The sequence below is a fragment of the Liolophura sinensis genome, chromosome 6 (genome assembly GCF_032854445.1).
Source record: "Liolophura sinensis isolate JHLJ2023 chromosome 6, CUHK_Ljap_v2, whole genome shotgun sequence".
In the NCBI taxonomy this organism is placed as follows: domain Eukaryota; kingdom Metazoa; phylum Mollusca; class Polyplacophora; order Chitonida; family Chitonidae; genus Liolophura; species Liolophura sinensis.
Genome location: NC_088300.1, coordinates 66356931 through 66379368, shown reverse-complemented (window position 1 = coordinate 66379368; position 22438 = coordinate 66356931). Strand labels below are relative to the sequence as shown.

General features: G+C 37.3%; 1 protein-coding gene across 1 annotated transcript in view; it reads right to left on the bottom strand.

Moving 5' to 3' along the window:
* Positions 1-1337: 1337 nt before the first annotated feature.
* Positions 1338-22438, bottom strand: part of LOC135466710 (glutaminyl-peptide cyclotransferase-like) — a 34309-nt gene continuing 13208 nt past the window's right edge. The window contains exons 3-7 of the mRNA XM_064744361.1: positions 9804-10073; positions 8159-8314; positions 7265-7367; positions 6731-6841; positions 1338-5130 (exon numbers count right to left, since the gene is read on the bottom strand). Coding sequence (XP_064600431.1) covers positions 4970-5130; positions 6731-6841; positions 7265-7367; positions 8159-8314; positions 9804-10073 — 801 coding nt within the window. The 3' untranslated portion in view covers positions 1338-4969. The remainder of the gene's footprint in view (positions 5131-6730; positions 6842-7264; positions 7368-8158; positions 8315-9803; positions 10074-22438) is intronic.

Genomic DNA, 22438 nt, shown 5'->3' with positions numbered 1-22438 from the left:
CCGTTCATTTATTTATCTATTTTATTTCTTTTATTCCGACATCCAAATGAAACCTGATTCTGTCTTGATTACATGATTCTGTTCTCAATTCTTACCTTATGTACTTAGTTCGTAATATATGGTGCTTTGTCTTGAACATGGGTTTTGGCATTGGTCCATTATATGGTTGATAATAGCAATCTAATTAATGTCTGTCATGGCACCTAGATTTAACGCCGTAAGTCAGGGTTTTATAGGTAGGTTGAGGGAACCCCACAGCCGGTAGAAAACAAGAACCCACAGCCATGCACATCCCTGTATACCTGATAAACCTCCTGACTTAAAGCCACAAGCTACCAACTGCCAGAAGTCGACCTGAGCATATACTGTCCCGATCACTCAACAAACGTGTACGTAACTTTTTGCAGCACCAATTATACATTTTATCATGCGACATGCTGTTGATGACGTACATAATAAGAGTACAACAATAATAGCTTATACGTCGAAACAGACATCCGTATACTAGCCGTCAACCAATAAAGAGTCAGTGAGTGAGTGCTTGGGGTTTAACGTGGTACTTAACAATTTTTCAGTCATATGACGAAAAAAAACCGATAAGGACATTCTAGGTCAATAACATCTGAGGATACATGTCACGACGGATTAAGGCTAGTTTTGTTTAGGGTATAAATCTCATACCAGAGAAAAAGAGGTACATCTGTGCATCTGAGGAACATCAAAACTCGTCGCAATTTTACCTTGGCATACAAGAAAGCAAAGGTATGGTAGGGACTCCAGTTCTTCAAATGGACCATCAATACAATGACTTTTGACAATAAAGCTGTACAACATGGACTCGCGGTTTGAGTGGAAACTTTTCTCACGAACTGACTCCCCCAAACTTCTATATACTATACCACATCATACTAAGTTCTTTTGTTAGCATTCGACAAAAGTTTGAAATTATTGCTTTTTCGTTTATCCTGAAGGAGAATGAACCCACTCGAGGAAGAATACCTTGCTTGTTGCTTTAAACCACTAAGGCCAAAGCCTTGATACGCACTGACCTTTCTTTATAGGCTTCGTATCTTTCGCTCTCATCTGATCAAACAGTTACAAGTTTATATTCCAGATACAAGTCTAATTTATACGAAACATATATATCCTCAAATGAGTTCAAGTTTCAAATGTTCGCGAAAGCATCATAATCACTAAAAAGCACGAAATGGATGTTTACAAAGCTCCTATCATCAACAACAGTCACTTGAATTGCCAACTGACAGCAAATATCAACTGGCATTCCAAAAGTACCATATACTTAGAGATGAAATACACTTTTTTCAATGCAAGTAAATATTTCACATTTAATTTTTCCCCAATCCATAACAGTTCTTTTTTTTTCATTTATATGCTCATTGGACAAAAGCAATGTACAGTGAACTTCATATATACAGATTAAAGCTTCTTCAAATAAACAGTGTTGACTTGCTACATTACCTATATATATATATTTATACTATACATAATGATTTTTTTTTAAAGTGCAATATTTGATGTAAATTACAAAAATATTGTCTGGAACTCTACAAAAATATACGTATATGCCTTAAGTTGTCACCGAAGTATTTACATACAAATATATGCTTTACCCTGACAAAATGGCGTTTAAACTGCTGTCTTCTTAGGTACCAGGATTCATAAATTAATTTGTAAGTACAGATGTCAGAAAGTGCAATGCCCAGTTGTGTAGGTAATAAAACACCAAAGATCTGAATATTGAATCACCACGCATGTGAATCCAGTTTGCATCAATGATCTTTACTTCACACATTTTTTTCATAAAACCCTCGTAAAATACTAGACGAAGTAATGATACCCCATATACAACACCAACTTAGCATCTGACACTACCACTGTCTCTTCTGCGCCAATATATTTCAACCAATGTGGAAGGTCTTCCGCAGATTTCATCTTGTATTTAACACCTAATCTGCCTTACCAAGTGCCTCCATGTCAGCGATTCAAATTTTACACCAAGAAACCTTTGGCGTAAAACCAAGAAACCTTTGATGTAAAATCAAGAAACCTTTTGCGTAAAAACAATACATTTGTCATCATTTTGTCCCCAATGCATGCCAGTGTTCTCTTAACAATGTATGTACCACACATCACGGTTTACAAGCAAGCAAACAGACCTACAAATCCTACAGCCATCAATGCTAAGTTCTGTGAAGTGCTCGCAATTCCTTGGCCACGCAACAACCATAACAACCAGTGCTATAGGAATTGCTTTGCCAAGATAGTCATGAGTACCTAAGGCTATGTGAGCTTTACAAACAAAGAACCCTGATGCTGATACAAGTTTCAGAATTCTAGAATTCTAATCTGACAGAGAAAATACAATCTTACAACTTTTCTTTGTAACTTAATGATACTTGAAAATGACATTTTTTTTCATATTCGGTATTCTACGTTTCATGCGCTCAGCAGGGTCGGTGGAGTCAGTGGCGTGTACTGTAGCGTCTTAACTCACGCAACTTGACACAATTTCCGGGACTTCCGGAACGCTGGGACGTCACACTGTGTCCTCTCGTGGCCACTAAATCTAACACCAGTGGCAGTCAGATCGACGAATGGAACGCACCTACTCTAATTAGGAAAAACATAACTTAACATAGTTTTAAAACTCTGCTTTATAAATTACTGATATGCTAATCAAAATTAAGGCAGCCATTATACTTTAAATTCTTAAACAATACATGACATAATAGCCAACACTTCAATCTCTGGTTAAGTGCATACAGTCCGACTGTTTACAATACATAATCAACATTTGAAATACCTCAGCCCAGTTCTGTAAATCTATCAACACAAAGCTGATTACAACAACCATAATGACATACATGTCCGTTCTCATAATCCATTCATCTATACAGGCTTGTGAAATCAAGCCCAAAATAATGTACAAGTAGAGTATAAAGTACAATATATATTGTATATATTGACCGTGTACTTGGTCAAATTATAATTTTTTTTTTTTTGCTCAGGGCAGTCAAAACATGCATTTCCAGAAATTCTTTGATGTCCATGTTCACTTGTAAATATGCACTTCATCCTATGCAATGGCACTTTTAATATAATATAGAGGCATTAATACTTATCATATCTGTAATTACAGTGTACATCTACTTCTAGCTTCACCAAGGGAAAACCCATATCTTCTCCAGAAGACACAGCAAAGAGGTGAAATATTTTTCAGATCATCACCAAATTCTATTCAAGTTCAACCTTTGCCTGTCACTTTCTTCAGTAAGACATGTAAGGTGACGTGACACATATGAGTGTGTCACAGAGCACATTAGGATACGACGAACTATTTGACAAAAGAGTGACAAAGTTCACTTGGATATGTTAAACTATGTGACGGACACGTGACTGGTGTCACAACACTCAATGCGACATGTTAACCTATCTGACAAACTTGTGACATCAGGTAAGATATTATAAATTATCTGGCGAAAATGTGACACAGCGTTCACTGGGATATCATCTGACAAAAGACCAAAAAAAAAAAAGATCCCCTCTCCACCCCCCACCCCCCACAACCCCCAAAAAGCAAACAAACATATGTTCATCTTTACCTTTGATAAATAATTTCCTTATCTAATGTGGAGAATATTATGCTATTATGGACCCAAACCCATATGTACATCATCAATTCATATGTATGGACAAACCTCAACCAGCTGCAGTACATTTATCACATTCGTTTATACCTACTGGCAACGCCATTAGTAAATATTTTATCAACAGCATATATTTCATAGCCTCCAAACCAGCTTAAATGCAGTAAATATTAAGCTATTTGAAAGGCATGTGTATGTTCACCTAAAATCTTGTTCACTGCTAAAAACCTTTCCCTACACCAATTTACATCTGTTGGGCGTCTTTTTGTTGTGTATCTGACTTTTTCTTCATTGTATCCTAGAAAACAAAGTGTGTCTGTGAGCTGTAATATCACATGAGTTAAATATTTAGCACTTGTTGAGCTGATGTGGGAATGAATTCTTCCAGGCTTAAATGTACAGACTTCTTTCAATGGCATTTAGAAGTTGAGTTGGATAACATAAAAATATTTGGATCACACCTTCAATTTATTTAGTGAGCAACGTTTCAATATAGGTACTAACACTCTTGTCAAGCATCATATTGCCTGGTAAAACAACGTTGTCAAGCATTATGTTTGATACTGGTATTAGTACCTATACAGAAACGTATTTAGAAACTAAATAACTAGAAGTTGTGATCCATACATTTGTTATGTTAAATGTACAGGCACCGTATAGAGGTACAGCATGCATGTGCCAAGGTTATTGCCTGGTCAACGTATCTATACTGATTGCTCTTTACACAAGAAGCAAAGCTCAAGAGCTACTCAAACCGTTCTATCAGAGCAATTTTTACATGTATTAATTTTCAATTCAAATGTATTAGACATTTGGGCTAAATTCAGTTTATGCAGTTAAATGTAACTAACACAAGACACATACCTTTGTAACATCCTGGAGTTAAGGCATTGATACTGAATTTTATTACATATTAATGGAATGTTCAGCCTCCATTAATAGCTAATTCAATTAGCGATTTCCTTAAAATTTTTGGTAGTTGTCTAACACTTTACTTTGGTATAAAAAAAAAAATGCATCCTCTCGCAGAGCAATAAATCAACTCACAAACAAGATAGTTCACATGGAGTGACGACAAGCGAGTAATATCCAAGTTTGGTGCTTTTTTTTTGGAATATTTGTTTTCATGGAATGTGAATACAATAGTAAAATGTTCCCAAATTCTTATCATCAAATGATAGAATTACATGAATAATATTTAAAAATCAAAATTAACATCTAGCCTTTGACAGATTTAAAATTAGATATTCAAGGGTCTCCGAGATTTATCCAGCTGTCCATTGATTCAACCATATGAGTTTTCATCTACACATGATAGGCAGTTTGAGGTAGCTGGAGACAAACACTCGGAAAATGTGCAGGAAGTAGAAAATCTTTTTGTCGTTGAGGTGTGAAGCATTGTCCGTTTTTTGGTGCCACTCATCAGGGAAAGGGTACGAGATAAGATGTAAAATTGGAACACCTGAAGAAAAACAAAAACGAAACATCTTAACATTTAAATCTTTCACCACAGGACCAAACTGTGAACATGTGTGACAGATGATAATTAAGTGCTATGCTAGTTTAGACTAAAAGCCTATCACAGCGATAGATATTTTACCACGAATGAAGCTCATCATGTTACTCAGTTTGAATTCCGACATCCACTAACAGCATAACATGGATTTATTTATTTGATTGGTGTTTTACGCCGTACTCAAGAATATTTCACTTATACGACGGCGGCCAGCATCATGGTGGGTGGAAACCAGGCAGAGCCCGGGGGGAAACCCACGAACATCCACAGGTTGCTGACACCCCTTCCCACGTACAGCCGGAGAGGAAGCCAGCATGTGCTGGACTTGAACTCACCACGACTGCATTGGTGAGAGGCTCCTGGGTCATTACGCTGCGCTAGTGCGCTAACCAACTGAGCCACTGAGGCCCCCAACATGGACAATGTGACTATACTTTTATATAAGCTTGGGTAAGTTGTGAAGATTCAAATCCTAGATCTTTTCGTGTTTTTGACTTCAAGGGAAAAATTACATGAAAGATGCACTGCATTAATTATTCTGACAAAGACGAGTGATTTGACAGGCAAACACAACAACATGTCTCATATAAGGCGCTCATATGTTATAATCAACCCTTACTTCAATCCCTTACATCCAAAATGCAAAGATAATGATTCCATTAAGTAATTGGTCTATACCCCCAAAATGAATATGTCTTCCAGCATTTTAAAGGATGATCAGTTGAAGAACAAATTTCCATGTGAAGATCAATGGATACAATTTCAGTGGCTCATTTCTCTTTCCATTTTGAACGTAATGCAATGTGACATGTCACATTGAAAAAACAAGTGCTTTCAAGGACATCTCAAAATTTTCATTTTTCTGAGACTTTAAAGGGTCTTGAAGACCTTTGAACAAAATTTAAGTGCGTTTACTTCAAAGTTTGAGACATTATGAAATATACAGATATCGAGGTATGATGTCACAACATGGCACGCTAGGGTCAATGTGCCCCTTTTACAATGAGGTATCATGCTACAGAATATACAAGACTAATTAAACAGGATTAGATTATTCTTGTGAATTATCTTTCTGGGTAGCTTTGGGTGTCAAATACTGCCAAAATAATAAAATTCTGCCACTATTTTATCTTACCAAGAAAACTGTCATGTTAAAACATAGCCAAGTAGCTATCCCGCGTCATTCTGCACTGGGGGCCTCCATGGTTGAGGGGGTTACCATGCCAGTGTGGCCCAAAGATCCAATGGGGTCGCTTTGAGTTCAAGTCCTGCTCATGCTGGCTCCCTTTCTGGTCGTACGTGGGAAGGTCTAACAACAACCTGCAGATAGTCGCAGGTTTCCCCAGGGCTCCGCTCAGTTTCCTATCACCCTAATGCTGGCCGCCGTTGTATAAGTGAAATGTTCTTGAGTACAGTGTAAAACACCAATCAAACAAATAAACAAATAAATCATTATGCACTGGGATATCACTGTGTCACCCGAAAACTGTGTATTGGTCCGTACTGCATTAAGAAGCTTGTCAGCAGGTGGTGTGTGCCTACTTACCCTCAGCCATGAATGGGACATGGTCGTCTTGTATGGAGCTTAAGGGTCTCTGGTTAGAGAACATGATGGGAATGCTGGCATCCACAAGGCTCTCATCTCTCATTAGCTTCTCTGTGAATGATGAAAAGCAACGGTAATAGTCACAGCAAAACCAGTAAGCCTTTAGTTCTATAACTGTGCTTACGGTAAGAAACAAAGATAGCCATTTTCCTACTGAAGGACATGCATGTATAATGCTGCTGACACCAAATGCTGAATATGCTAACAAAATCAAATAACCTAAAATTTGTTGCTTATTTTGCCAGGTGTTGAAAGTTCTTTGACCTTTGAAAAGCTGCTTTAAGGTTTTGAAGGAAGTATGAAAACCCCACTGGAAACGTATAAATTTCTACACCAAAAGAAACATTTTAAGATATTACTGAATATTACTGATATGAAATTTTAGACCTGTTGTACTTTACACAATGAAATGTACAAATATCTGTTGTATACAGAAATAGTCAACAAGACAAATAAAGACGAAATTTAACTCACCTATCTTTTTAAACTTTTGAAATAATTTGGATGTGCTATCAGGAAAGAAGTCCCAAAACTTCATTTTATCAGCTCCAATAAGGTCTAGCAAAATGAGAGCTTCCTGCAATTAGAATACCAAGTATAAATGTTAAATACATGTAAAATATCTTTGGGTATTTTGGAAACTTTCATATGTGGGCTTGAGGGTTCTTGTTGGCTTGCTTCTCTTGACCAATACGATTATTTATCCTGATTGAGCTAAAGCTGGATGCAATTGTAAGTCTAGTGGTTTATTAGGCACAAAAAGCCGATTTCACAAAGCCAGCTCTGACTTGAATTCAAATCTGAAAAACGATCTTAAAGTTTATTTTTTAATTTTTGCTTTGATTAAAACATCAGCTAAATCAATGACTGATAATACAGATTTTGAAGTTTATACCACTTAATTATAAGAGAAAACATGGGAGGACTTGGGTACTAAATGTAATCAGTTTCTGTACGTTGATTATTGTGTTATAACATATTGTGTTTTATCAGGACACAGATCTCTATATGACACAGAAAAGCATTACAGAGCTGTTAAGGCTAAAATCGTCACCATCATATACACACATATCTTGTACATCTCTACCTGATGCCAGGCACATAACCCACATAAGGTCATTTCACCCACTCACAGAAGCAACATAACAAAAAATAACAGCTTGCTCATTATTCAGCATATGGCTATGTGTAAGCTATACATTGATTGGCAAAAGAGAGTTGAGCAGAAGAGTTAAGAAAAACGTGACTTTTGTCAGCTTTTCCCTTGAGAGGCTTTCAGGGTGTTTGCACATTATCTTCAAACTAAATGACAGCAGGCCATAAAGGAAGTAGACGAACAAAGCTGAAATGGCTAGTTGTAAAACTCACAATACTATCTAGTCGGCTACTGCCATTGGCATCTCTAGTCTTCCACTGCTGGGCTAAATGTCTCGAGCCATACAGAGAGTCGGTGGCAGTCCAGTCTCTAAATGCTTCCTCACCATCAAAAAACACCAACTGAAGGCTGACGTCTGCATTCTTTTTCTGGGAGCAATGAATATAAAAAACAAAAACATTGAGTTGAAATGTACAACAAGAAAACAAAAGATAAGAGGAAGAAAATTCAGGAAAATACAATATTTTACTTGGTGCCAAACACATTTTGGAGTATTAATAGCGAATGACATAAGTCAGTACACTGCACTTTAAGTGTCTCAACCAGCCCTGAGTGAGGCAACATGTTATCAGAACCTTTCTGCCTTGGCGCCATCAGGGGATTTTATTTTTGTTTCAGGAGGACGTTACAATCTGATGTGGCCATCCTTAAAGTATTCCTTGTTGTTGTAACTCAATCCTATCAGAAATTTAGGTTTGGTCGTTAGGGGCATCTGTTTCCTTTTTTTGTATTCTGGCTTATATAAATAGGGATCTACAGAAATTAACTTTACTATTGAAGAAATAAAAAACCCAATAAAAACTTTAGAGTAGGGTCCTTTATGGGAGTGTTGGTCAGACTACCCCCAGCAAATCTATTTTTAATAATGGCCTTGGTTGGGTTCACTGGTCAGACAAAGAACTGAAGCCCCACCACAATACAGATAAGCCTAGCATTCTGGTCATACACCTACATGGATTCAAATCCAGAAAAACAAGGTTATTGATCTCACTTTGGGAAATTTAGGGCAATGTATGCCACAAATAAGCCACTAATCAATGTAGAAATTTGTCCCAAAACAACCTAAATCTTCATTTGATTCAAAATTCACAAACTGTTATTTTCATAGCATGTTCATGTGCATGAGGGCCTGAGTTGTATCCAGTTCGGAGCAAGGTGGCTTTTAGTTTCATATTCAGACGATCAGACTCATACATTCAGATGATCGCCAAATCTGACACTAAAACCAGAACAGGTTGTCAATTATCACATGAATACATATTTGAACTACTGTGTGTTTGCATATTAAATGGCCAGCGTATGAATAAATTCACATGGCATGCACAGATTTTGTAAGCAGCCAAATATAAATGAGATCATAGAATTCAGGTACATGTTCATGTAAATGTGTGTTCATTTGCATGCTTATTCGACTGAAACACATGCACAATCAACCACTCACTTATTTCTCTTTGCTTAATGCTGGGCTAGTTAATATTTCATTATGCTCCGAAGACAGTGTGCCGAGTTTGTACTACAAAGATAGGATTACCTACATATAATCATCCCATAATTACCAGTAATCTGAATCTTTACCCTTAAATGAAGTTCCAAAAGCAAATGGATGTGTAGAAAAGTTGCATATAAGCAGATTTTCTGTGACTTCTGATTGTCTGCTGATCTCTGTAACACAGATCCTTCATACGAGGGCTCACATTTGAGGCAGTTGTTACGAATGTGTACCATTGCACATCACTTGAACAATGATCTGTACATGCTTTGTGGGCGCTCAGTTGTTTGCCCAGGCTATCCCAATTACAAGCCATCTGTCAACTGCCAACAAACCAACCTAATCCCCGAGGAAATGTCACAACTTACCTTCTGCAAAAGCCCATCTAGTCTCACAGCAATGTCAAGCAGCATGGCACAAGGGACAGCAGAATCTGTGGCACCAATAAACTCCATGTTTCGGAAGAATTTGGAGTCAAAGTGGCAAGCCAGAACTAAGACTTTTGGGGATTGGGGGTTCTGGGAAGCAACAATGTTGGTGAATTCTTTAGGCCCTTCAGGGGTTTGGTCTGTGAATGTGTCCTTCTCAATCACCCATCTTGTCTGAAGGTCAGGGTTAGATAGCACGCTTGTGATGTGCTGCAAAGAAAAACAAGGCTGTGCATAAAAAACAAGAAAGGGCATATTGTATCTGCTTTAAAAATTGAAAAAAAAAAACACAAAAAAAACAAAACAAACAAACAGCATTTTGGGAGTCCATTAAAAAGTAATAAAATATTTCTTTTTTGTGGAAACTTGCATTTTCCAGAAAAAAACATCATCCAACATGTACTTTCCAGGTAAACCTTCAACCATCTTTCTAAAGATGAATAGTAGACAACTCTTACAGAGCTACTTTGGTGTCAAAACTTCTGTGTCTTAAAAGCAAGGTGAATTGGTAAAGACTGGGATAGTCTGAATTGCCTTCCTAAATTGTGAAAATTCTGCAACAAATTAAAACTGATATTGTACGTTTCGGCAGAGCATAAGGAAACAAAATATTTCTGTCCCTTTAACGCTGCCTGGTGTGACATCACCCACAACACATGACGTTGTCAATCGCTGATGTATATCCACAAATGACGCTGCCCTTTCAAATGCTCTTGACGTCATCCCAGCATAAATGCCTTACACAACATCAGATCTATCTAATTCAATGTCATACAGGAAATATTATCACGTCACATCAGGAAAATTTTATGGACACAGCCAAAGATTTTGTTTTTCAAGGAATCTTCAGTTATATGGGTTAAATAGTGTTATTCATCAAAATCCTGTGTTAGGCTTACTCCAAATGATTTCTTTCATATCACTGTAATATTTCTACGCAATTTGTATTTCTAAGCAATTTGTATTCTGACCAGAGCAGCACTTTAAGAGTTACAGTAAAATGAGCACCTTAATCATTTCAAAAATTTTAGGACATATACCTTGTTGCTTCATAAAAGAACGTATTTCTCAGTGACTGGAGTAAAAAATGATGAAGAGAATAAGCACCGAAAACAGATTTTTGAAAACTGCACAAAATGGTGTTGGCTAGTGTATCAATACTTCAAGTGCATACATATAGCATATAGTTGCCTGAATGTGAAAGAAACCAAATACCTCACGTTATTTTAGGGGATTTTACGCAGGAACTGATCTTTGGCATGTAACTGACAAACTTTCCAACATATGATGATTATGTACATATGATGGTGGAAGACAAGAGGTCATTAATGGATGCTGGGCTGCGCAAAGGACTACAAAAATAGTGTAACTGTGCTGACTGTTAAGGGCTTGTTGTCACCAAAGCCCCACAAACAACTGAGTGGTGTAATCTCCACATTTCCTGCAAATATGCAAATTATGTATGCAACGACAACTGGGTGAAAAATTTGGGGGACACATTGTTTGTAAGAGTGTTGTTCACACTCACATGTTGTTATCATGCATCTTATTATAAAAAGAGAGTGGCTTCCTCCGACCATAATGATGGCCGCTGTTGTATAAGAGAAATATTCTTGAGTATAGCATAAAAAGAAGTGTATCATCTTGACACTCAACCATTTATACTGATAGAGAATTCAACATGAGTCTAATTCTCATTGGCTGATTGTTAACCTAATCCAACTAAAGGACAAAGTAGGAGTAATTATATCTCCCTGACGACGAGGGCTGTCACACCTGTGCTGTTGGGTTTGTGTGAGAGATACCAGTCTTACTCTGTCAGCTGTGACATAAACAGGGGCTGTGAATCGCTTTGATGTGGTGTTCAAACTGTGCAGTAAGATATGTGAGCAAAAATAGTGCCAGATCAATACCAAATGAAGACTACGTTTCTCAATTGTAACACAATAGCGAGTTGGTGAAAAACATGTGTTTCTGACGTCACCTTTTACTAGCACACCTCTATGCACCACAAACGAATCCTGACCACAAATGTTATCAATTTTGTCCAATCAAATTTTAGTTTTTTTACACTCCAATGCCACAGACTAATTCACTAAGGTTGTAATCTAACCACTCCTTCCAGCCGTGATGAATGAGATCATACCGGCTCCAGTAAACATCGAACTTTTACAGCTATCACTAATCAATAGTTCGGCTCATTCAAAATGATGCCAATACTGTTTCATCAGTTCTGGGGTCAATGCATCACATTCACCTTATCATATTTTCCTCCCTCATCTTTCACCCCCCACGCATCCGAGACAGTTGTTGTTTTATATTTTTCGAGACTAAATTTAGATTCTGTAATGATCTTTGTATGCTTCGTTTGCATGGTATTTCAGCTGACCCTAAATGTGTACCTGTATTAGAACAGGTTCCTATGATCCACTTCACTTCCTCCTCACCCTGTTTGGATTAGCTACTAAGTATGACAAATTGAATTCCCATATTCCACCAGCTGGCTGGCGACACTAGGAGGCCATCACGTATGAACCCTTATAAACTCACCTGCAGTTTATAGATTTATCTGGCTAGACAATCCAAAAATACATGCCAAATACATCAACACTTTAACAGCCTAATTCACAGGTGACAGCTCTACATGAATCAGGATGCTGTAATGCTTGTACAAAGTCAGTCAAGACATATACTTGCTCAACTTTAGCATGAAGAAATACACGGTTTAATGGCAAAATCTATTCTCAAGTTAATAATGATGGAAAATAACAAAGTCAAAAAACATTTTTACTATAGCATGTACATGTCTCTTGTTAGCTACATAACTTTATTAGAGAGTCTTGTAAGGATATACATGTATTGCCATTCTGAACAGTCCATAAAGACAGGCATAAATTTTTAAAGATTCATGAAACATAGCTATCAAAGGAATAATATAAATCTTTAATACTGAAGAATTTCCAAAAGTGGTGCCTGGTGTGAATGAGAGTGACAACTAGTTTGGTGTAAATACCGACTTAACGCCCATTAATCCACTCTGCCCTCCACTGCTCTTTCCCCAACACCTATTCTGACATCATTAACAATCTATGTATATATATATATATATATATATATATATATATATATATATATATATATATATATCTGGTCACTGACCACAGGCTGGTCCAACATTTCGGCTGATACAACCTCATCTTCACCCTCAATTTTACCAAAAAGACTAAACATTAAGTTCCTTAAACTTAAATTCTTTCACACAAACGATCATGTTTCTTTTAATACATGTCTTACTATATTATCAACATCTGCACAACTACTCTGTATACTCTCGCGCGTGTATATATATATATATATATATATATATATATATATATATATATATATATAGAGAGAGAGAGAGAGAGAGAGAGAGAGAGAGAGATATATATATATATATATATATATATAGAGAGAGAGAGAGAGAGAGAGAGAGAAAGATAGAACTGCCCAGAGCATTCGAGGTCAGATTGGATAAAGATCTGATTAGATCCACATGGGTGCTGTAGACAAATTAACATTCTGAGTTGGACAGCTGACAGCTGACCTCTACCGGTTATCTCTGTCTCACCATGAATAGAGCCAAATGACTGTATAATGTTACAAAACTTTAAGTGTTCCGGAGTTGTTTCACGATTGGACTACCAGATGAATTAGGGCCACCCCTATAAAGACGATCATTCATGGTCACAACTTAGGTCATGGTTACCTGATTATCACAGGCTCTATTTGATTTATTTTATTTATCTGATCGGTGTTTTACGCCGTACTCAAGAATATTTCACTTATACTACGGCGGCCAGCATTATGGTGGGAGGAAACCGGCCAGAGCCCCGGGGAAACCCATGACAATTCACAGGTTGCTGGAAAACCTTCCCACGTAGAGGATGCCAGCATGAGCTGGTCACATGTTTTAAGAAGTGGAAGGATTAAAAAAAATATATATATGCAATTTTTCTAGATTTGCGAAAGATGATGTCATCTTACAAGACCCCTTGTTAACTACATGGCTAATGTCAAAAAGTTGACATATTTGCTTTAGCAAACACTTCTCTGTTTAATACAAATATTTAGTAGCAAATGCCAATAAATCCACAATTAATATCGGTAAGAATGTGAAAAAAACAAAACAAAAAGAGTTTTACTGCTGGAAGAAATTTTACTGTATACACTAGAAAGATTACTTGAAACTGTGTTAGAAGTAAAATGCTTGAAAAAGACCACATTTTTCTTTCTCCATAATTGTAACAAGAGAGAATCACTGGTCATCAAAGGAGGAAAACTGAAGAAAAGATGCACCATTTTAAAATACATCCCCCATCTGATTCCTAGTCCTGGCATTTAGGATAACTGTTAATATCTGTACACAAAGAAACATTCACAAGTGACAGGTAATGAACTATGCTTATCTTGTACAATGAAAATGGAGCAGTTCCTAATGAGTGACAATTGATCTTGTTATGTTCAAAGAGAATGGCACTTGTGTGTACTGAAGAGAAGAGTTCATCCTCCATTGCTAACAGACAGGAACATGGAATCGAATCGAATACAAACAAAAGAAAGGTAGTGGGCGGGTTGTGACAGCTAGTGGGTGTGAATTAAACTGGAAGAACCCTCTGTCCCGCCCACCAACCAGCCAGCGAAAAGATTACCAAAGAGCTGATATCCAACAGAATGCAAGCCACACAGTTAGAGTCCTGATAAAACTTGTTCCACACAATAAGATACTTAGTAATACTGGGAAAGTTAACTTGACCTGGTTCTAGTAATCAAAAGTATTCAGAGTTTAATAATTCACTAGTGTTATAAGCACTATTCTGTGGGTTCTGACACTGAAGACTAATCCCACTAAGCCTTTCAAATTATTCTCTATTGCTGGAAACAACTAGGGAATTTAAGGAAGTCAAACCATGAGACTATATATATATTTACAAGTAGATAGATGTAAAAAAAAAAATTTTCAGACTTGGAGGCTGTGCGCTAAATGTATGTAAAAGAATAAAATTTTGACATTTTAAGATTTATAAAAGATTTTAATTTATGGAGATTTTCAACTTGTTAAACTGAGGATATCTGTATTTCAGGATGGACAACCCTGTATATGCTTTACCAATTTTGACACCTAAATGTCAACGTTGTTTCTCATTTCCCATTCTGTTCCAGCAATAGCATGTTTAAATACCATGTATCCCCATCGGCGGATGTGACTTTTGACAGGCCACTTCGTGAAAAGTTCTCATTATTGTCCATTCCTTCTCCAAACTGTCAAACACAGACTGATCACTTTACAGCACTAGACAAAGCCATTAGAACGTTAAGTAGAGTCTAGTTGGACGTGAAAAGAGCAAATACTTAAGTGTGACATCTGTCAGGTTCGGAAGAATGAGGGAGAATCCTCAGCGCTTGAGTGTCACACAACTCCATGGCCATTACGGTCCTCAGCACATAAGCAATGTAAGTGCAAGAGAAATCATTGAAGAGGCAAAAGCAGCTATAAATCTCGTCTTTCATGAGATACAGGTAAAACACTACAGCACCTCTTATGATGTGGAAGAAATATGAGAGAGTGAGAGGAGAGAAAAACTTGATGACTTAAAAAACACTCCTCAAATTGGATAACATTTCCATTTATAATGAGGAGGCTTTGTCCAATTTTCAATGCACATAGGAATCAAGATTCAGATTTCATCCTACAGGCAAAGGTCTATGGAATTCCATGTGATACCTCAGGTTGATTAGTCCACAGAGCAGAACCATCAATACTGTACATTCATGGAGTCATAAAAATAGATCTTCGGAACTCAAGTACTGCCAGTACTGTAATAACACAGTGGTATACATGTAATTTTCCCAATTCCTGGTGGAAAATTAAAACTGAATATAACTGACTAAAATTGGCTTTCATTTCCTTTACTTCTTTTCCTTTACATGTTGAAATACAACTTCCTGTAAAACAACATGTGGTAATGATGATGATGAGGTTATTTTCATGAAGAGAACAAAGAAACAATGCAGATTAGTAAAAAATCCCTGTCAAATGTTAAGATGGTCTCTTTACTTGGTGATTCTAAATCCATTCTGTTCACGTTTTAAATAATACTGAGTTTTACACTGGCAGTGTTGAGGAGGGCTTTAGGGTCAGGACATTACTCATATTCTGTATCGGTTTCTCACCATAAAATGTTTACCTGGCAGAGACAGAAATGGACTAATGCTGACGCCGTCGTGACAAAGAGTAAGAACCACATACTGATCTCATTGCTGGACATCAAATACTCCCTACTGTCTCTCACCTTATCACTAATGCATGGCCATTAGGCCGTGTACATTAACATCCAAACCCACCATGGTAATAGCTTTCATGTTTGCGAAACAATTCGCATGCACATTAAGATGTAACCTGTGGGGAGGGTTGGTTCTAATGACTTCCGGTATCAAAACCTGGTGAATTCAAGACAAGAGTTGATGTAGGTGGATCAGGTTGACTGTTGGATAGGTCACTGCTGGTGTTGCACTGTACATTGCATGGGTCCGTTATAAGGCTTTGGTTGGTTGGTTGGTCAGCCACAATAGATCCATAAGGAGAGAGGTGTAATGGGTCAGATCATATGGTTGCCAAACTATCATTAGACAGTGTCCGTTATACAGGACACATTCCATCATTTCCCAATGTCTACCATCAGTCTCTTCTAGAGACAGACCAACTGTTCATTAGTCAGTGCAATGCCAGGACACTTAATGGTATATCTGCTCTCAATAACCAAACCTATCATTCATCATTCATAACAACACAACTATGGGGATATTTGTGGGTGTTCGTCTCAGCATTTCATTGTTGGCTTTGTGTTTTTCTCTCTCAACGTTGACGGCATCTTGCCGAGAGTAAATCCACTTGGTGACAATAGGTCTGCCTCAGTACACAATAAGACAAATTGTACATAAAGAACCTGTGATCAATACTACATTATCAACATGTACGTAAATGTTTTACAGCTTTTAACTTTCATGTAATATGTCATGATTTAGTTTAAATCTGTTTTCGGCACGACTGGGCTGGAGCTCTCCATATAATCATCACAGTTCTGTAAAGCCAAGGACAGTTCTAGTGAGGAACACACTGGCAAAAGGCGTAACACATCATAGTTCCAATGAACAGAAAACATTTAGTTCTGAATGGTTAATATTAGGCAATAACATACATGTACAGCTTGATTTTATAAGACATTCATGGCACATTATCTCACAACATACATAAAATACGGATTTTCTCAGAACAGTAATTCCCTATAATTCACATAAATGAAATGTCAGAATTTCAATCCGAATGATTGAACAAATAACTACTTTTATTTTCTTCTTTTTCCATTAAATTTTGAAAAAAAAAGTTTTCATGTTTTGACATTAAACTAATGAAAGTCTTGTAAATGTGTAAATTTAAAAGAAAAGACTGCAAATATTAATTATGACTGTTGAAAGATGTGAAACTGATGAAATACTTCAAAAATTAAAAAAAAAATCATATTTCTTCTCATTTTACTAAAAATGTAAAAACAAATACTGTTACTACACGCATGTTGGCTGCCCAGTTTCCTCCCACCATAATGCTGACCGTTGTTGTATAAGTGAAACATTCCTCAGTATGGCATGAAACACCAATCAATAAAGATAAATAAATAAATACACGTAGTTCTGTTTGTGATGGTAACAGCATTCAGCTCCAATGTCATGTCCGATGCCCAGTTGCTTGACCATAGGAGGCGGCCTTACTGTCACCTCATTATGCATGTAACACCACTTATCATATACCTATGCCCCTTACCCAAGTGATACAGAGGCATCCCATTTTTTTCCGTGTAGGGTGGTTAGTATTTGCATCCTCTAAAAACAGGGACTACTTTCAATGTTTACATTTAAAGCACCCTCTACCGGGACAAGCCCTGAACTAACATTGCAATTTGGTGTGACGTAATTATAGTGTGATAATGCTAAGAGCTATCCACACCTGTTTATTACCAAAACCCTTGGACTACCTGCTGGAGTATAAAACTTCACCCACCTGTGAACTACTTTTCAGCCATATTGGAAATCTAAATAAAAAACTTCTCCAGAACTGCTGATTGCATGAAAACTGATATGCATGTACATGAGAACTGGGTATCAGAATCAAAAATTTTATGCAAATCGGATGAGAAATGTGGAATGCTCACTATCGGTCGTTTCGGTCATGTGATGATCTGTGGCTGAATTTTGGAAAAACAAGACAGCCGTAACATGATTTAGCAGCCATTTTGAATTTCATTGTTAAGCTTAAAACATCTTTTTTCGTAAAATGGCTCATGATCTTTGGGTGAAATTTCACTTGCAAGTTTTAGGTGGATCATTGCACCTAAAAGACTCGTTTGGTATGCAAGTTGTGCTGTAACTGACCAATGAAATTAGATAAAAAGTAGGTTAAATCTAAAAACTGCTTAAAGTGTTAAAATAAATATACAGTCTAGTACTCCTTCAGGATTACAAATGTGTTAGAATGGTTTTTGTACCCCACAGCATACATACAAACAAAAATTGACAAAACCTCCCATTCTAATAACACAGGAGCTTTGTGCTAGACTGCATGAAACCCGTTCACAGTAAAGTGCTGGCTACAGGGCGTGTATTCTAATTCTGTCTGGCCACAAGCGCATTCGATCAAATGACCAATCTCTCTATACATGTGGCCCAGCACTGCTATTTGGGAGTCTTTCACCATAGTCCCAATGAACATCGTCCCACAGTCACAGGTTCAAATCCAGTTTATTCCTGCCAATCTTTGTTCTCCTGTTTTTCTTCAGCTACCATAAAATTATTAGGCACCGGACTACCATTGCTAGAAGTGTGGGTTCAAATCCAATCTACTCCACATTCTTACCAAATTCACTTAGGACTTAAGTATGGACACTATGGTTCATTTGTGCGAGATCGTGATTCTGGATATTGCTGAAATAATTTTGTTTTCTTTGACAATATGAGATCTTGTTTCAACAAGGTACATGCAATTCACTCGTTCAGAGAGCACAGAACTGATAGATCTGAACGGTCTGTTGTGGAGAAAGTGGAAAGTTTTAGAAGGTGGACGCTAAAAGCTGTTTGTACAGAACAGAGCCTTAACTGCCTGTATGGAACCCATATAACTGCATGCAGTTCCAGTCATTATTTGCTGTCTTATCCTCTAAATGACAACCATGGTGAACTTGCTAACCATACATTGTTTTTTCTTTACAGAAATAAACAATCAATCATTTTTATTCAGAAGAGAAGAAAAATACTGGTAGGTTATTCACTGCAAAAATCAGATGTTGACTAGACAGGTATCCTTCTGGTCCCAGGGATCATGAAGATCTTAGACTTAATTCAAAATTTCAATCATCAAACAGAGTATGTTCCTTTTTGCTATTTCAGCTGTAATTTGTTTTAAAACAACTTACCCAGAATTCACACTGTCAAGAAATACTTTGAACTTGTTAGGTGAGAAATAACACTTTTAAAGTGATTTAAAATTTTAACTTAAGTCTAAGATCGCTTCCTGACTGCGGGAGCTGGAACTTAGCTGGAAAGCAAGGCAGCTGTCTTATGACTAGCATGACTTTTCTGGACTGAAATTAGCACAGTATCAGTTATTGTTCAACTATAGCCTTCAATTTATCAAGCCGGGGACAATGCTGTGAGTAGATTGTTCTATATGGACATTTCAAACACATCGAGTGAAGCCTCAAGCTTTAAGGGCAGTGTGCGAGAGTGGTGAGCCGGTCACTACAAAGAACCACTTCAACACATGATGTATCACACTGGTAAATTTCCTGTACATGATAATGAAGAATGCCACCAAACAAAAGGGAGAATATCATACAGTAGTTAGACCAACAGAATGGCAATTATGGGAAAATGTCGTAATGAATCATAATTTGGTAAGAGCTGATAGAATTTCAGTGAACTCTCTGTAAGGTGGCCAATCTTTCATGCTGTGACCGTGAATCTGCATTTCCAGAACTTAGAGAAGCCATACTACATGCATCATAATACATAGAAAATGAATTACTCAGCCCAACATTTTCAAGATGTGAAGACACCATAATGATACAGTAAGCATTAAGTATATCAGGTATCTGAATTTTCATTCGTTTTATCACAATATTTCAAATATTTCTATTGTCAATGTACATGTAGTCAAATAGTATTACATGTACATCTGGACCAAACATTTATGCACAATATATAAAGTGTATTATTCCTCTAAAACATTGCTCAGATTAATATGCTGCTAAAAAAAGCACCTATCCAGATGGTGCGAGGACTTGAATGACAAGAGAGAAACCAACATCCCAGGGAGTTAAAGGTCTGGTCAGTTTCTCCCTCTCTTTCAATTCAGTATTCAGTGTCCATAGTGATTTGTGATAACAGAGGTGTCCACTACGTATGCCGGATTGAATTAGACCTTCTTCTACAATCTTCTACGAGGGACAACGCACCAGCTGATTCATTCACAGCGAACTCTGTCTGTAAATATGTGCCTCACCCACAGGATTGGAGCTACAAATTTCCTGACAAATCTTCACAAAATCTTCAAGATAAAGCCACAGAAAAAAGGCCGCCCTCTAATAGATAATGATAAATGAGCAAGCTACAGTGAATGTGTAGATGTAAAGTGATGATCTTGTGCCTGCATTACTTAGAACACTGTCTTTTCCAGAACAAGGTGCACAAGTCTTTGCCTTTTCAAAGGATTTTGGATGTTTTGTCATGGTATTCTGACAACATAACAGAAGAGCAATTCTTCAGTGTAAAAGCGGTCATCACAGCTGACTTGTAGTGGATTCACCTAACTACGGAAATACAAAATACACAGCACAATCACAGAAAACGCAGAACAATGACCACAACTAGCAGCAAATGAACATCGACCGATAATTTCTCCAACATTAACACCTGTCTCTTCCAGTCTGAGACCATTAAAAACTTGACATGTTCATGTGTCTTGCACAAAAACAACTGATGGCTATAACAAAGGCGAAGTCTGCGATCAAACAGCAATGGACTTGCGGGGCAAAATGAGAAAGGAGAAAAAAAAAAACATGGAACAATTAAAGCCTGATCATTAATACTGAAGATGATAAAGTTACTAGAGGCTGAACACACAAATGCCTGTTTCTGTGTTCATAGCAATCATGATGTGGATCAACATTACAATAGAAAGCCAAACCGCAGGCTTCATACCATGTATTGATTTTTTACTTCTGCATTTCTGTCTGTGATAGCCTGTAGTAGGTGCCTGTAGTGCTATGTGAGCTGCTAGTGGGTGGGTGTTGGTCCAGCTTTTACATGTGTCTCTGATATGATGACCACTTTATTACCACACGCTCAGGCCGTACAAGCCACTCCTTTGTGCAATTAACATGCAAGGGTCAAAGCAACTTAGCTGCCTGTATATTACATTACTATAATTGATAAGATTTAAGATAAGGATGTTCGCTATTGTATACTGACTCTAGTTAAAGCCTTGAAAGGCCCTCTGAGGTTCACTTATCAACTTTATTCAGAGGCGAATATTGAATAAAGTTTACTTTTCACAAGTGGTTTAAATTTTTATAAGGTACTTTTATAACAAGCAAAATTAGAGCTTAGAATTCAGTCAGTGTGTTGTGTTCCTAATTCTGTTTGCCAAACCTGATCACTATACCACAGTAGAATGGTGCATAAATGCAGGATAAAATGATACATGTGAATCAAACACAGACAAAATGATACACATACATAACTGTACATAAAATTTAAGACAAAGTGATGTAAGTACATAAACCCAGGACAAAATGCTTTATGTCCACAAATCTGGGACAAAATGCTAAGTGTACAAAAATCCGGAATAAAATGCTACATGTACATAAGCTAGCACCTGTGGAGAAGTCTATAGCTGGCATAAGTCATATGAATAAATTGGTGATATCCCAGCCAGCTTTTATACGTGCCTTAATCATCATATTATTAGGTGACCAATGGCAACTGTGTCATTCTCAGAGTTGTATTATAGTGGCATCTGAACCCTCGCAGACGGGATTATACCTCAGTGCCTAGTCCCGAACTGACAATCAACAGGCCATCGGGCCAGTTCTATATACCCTTGTCCTAATGTGCTCACTAAACATCCTCCTAGCACGGACATCACAGCAGTGACAGACCATTTTCTCCCGCCCAATGCAATAATTGCCTTGTTTTGAAGTAGAAATTGATCCTTAATTCCATGGATAGAGGCTCCTGGCAATAAACGGACATTGGCAATTCTGCACTTTTGACAGAAGGCCAAGATTGGGGGTATGGGCCCCTGCTTCATGTTCTATTATGTCTGCGTCGGAGACCAGACACAATAATGGTCTACGCTGATATAGTTGATTTACTTCACAGATTCCTAAGCTGATAAGCTGGCATCTGGTCACCGTTCTAGCTGTCCACCTACGTACAGTACAAATTATCTACATTAGAATATGTCTGTAATGTAGCTCCATTAC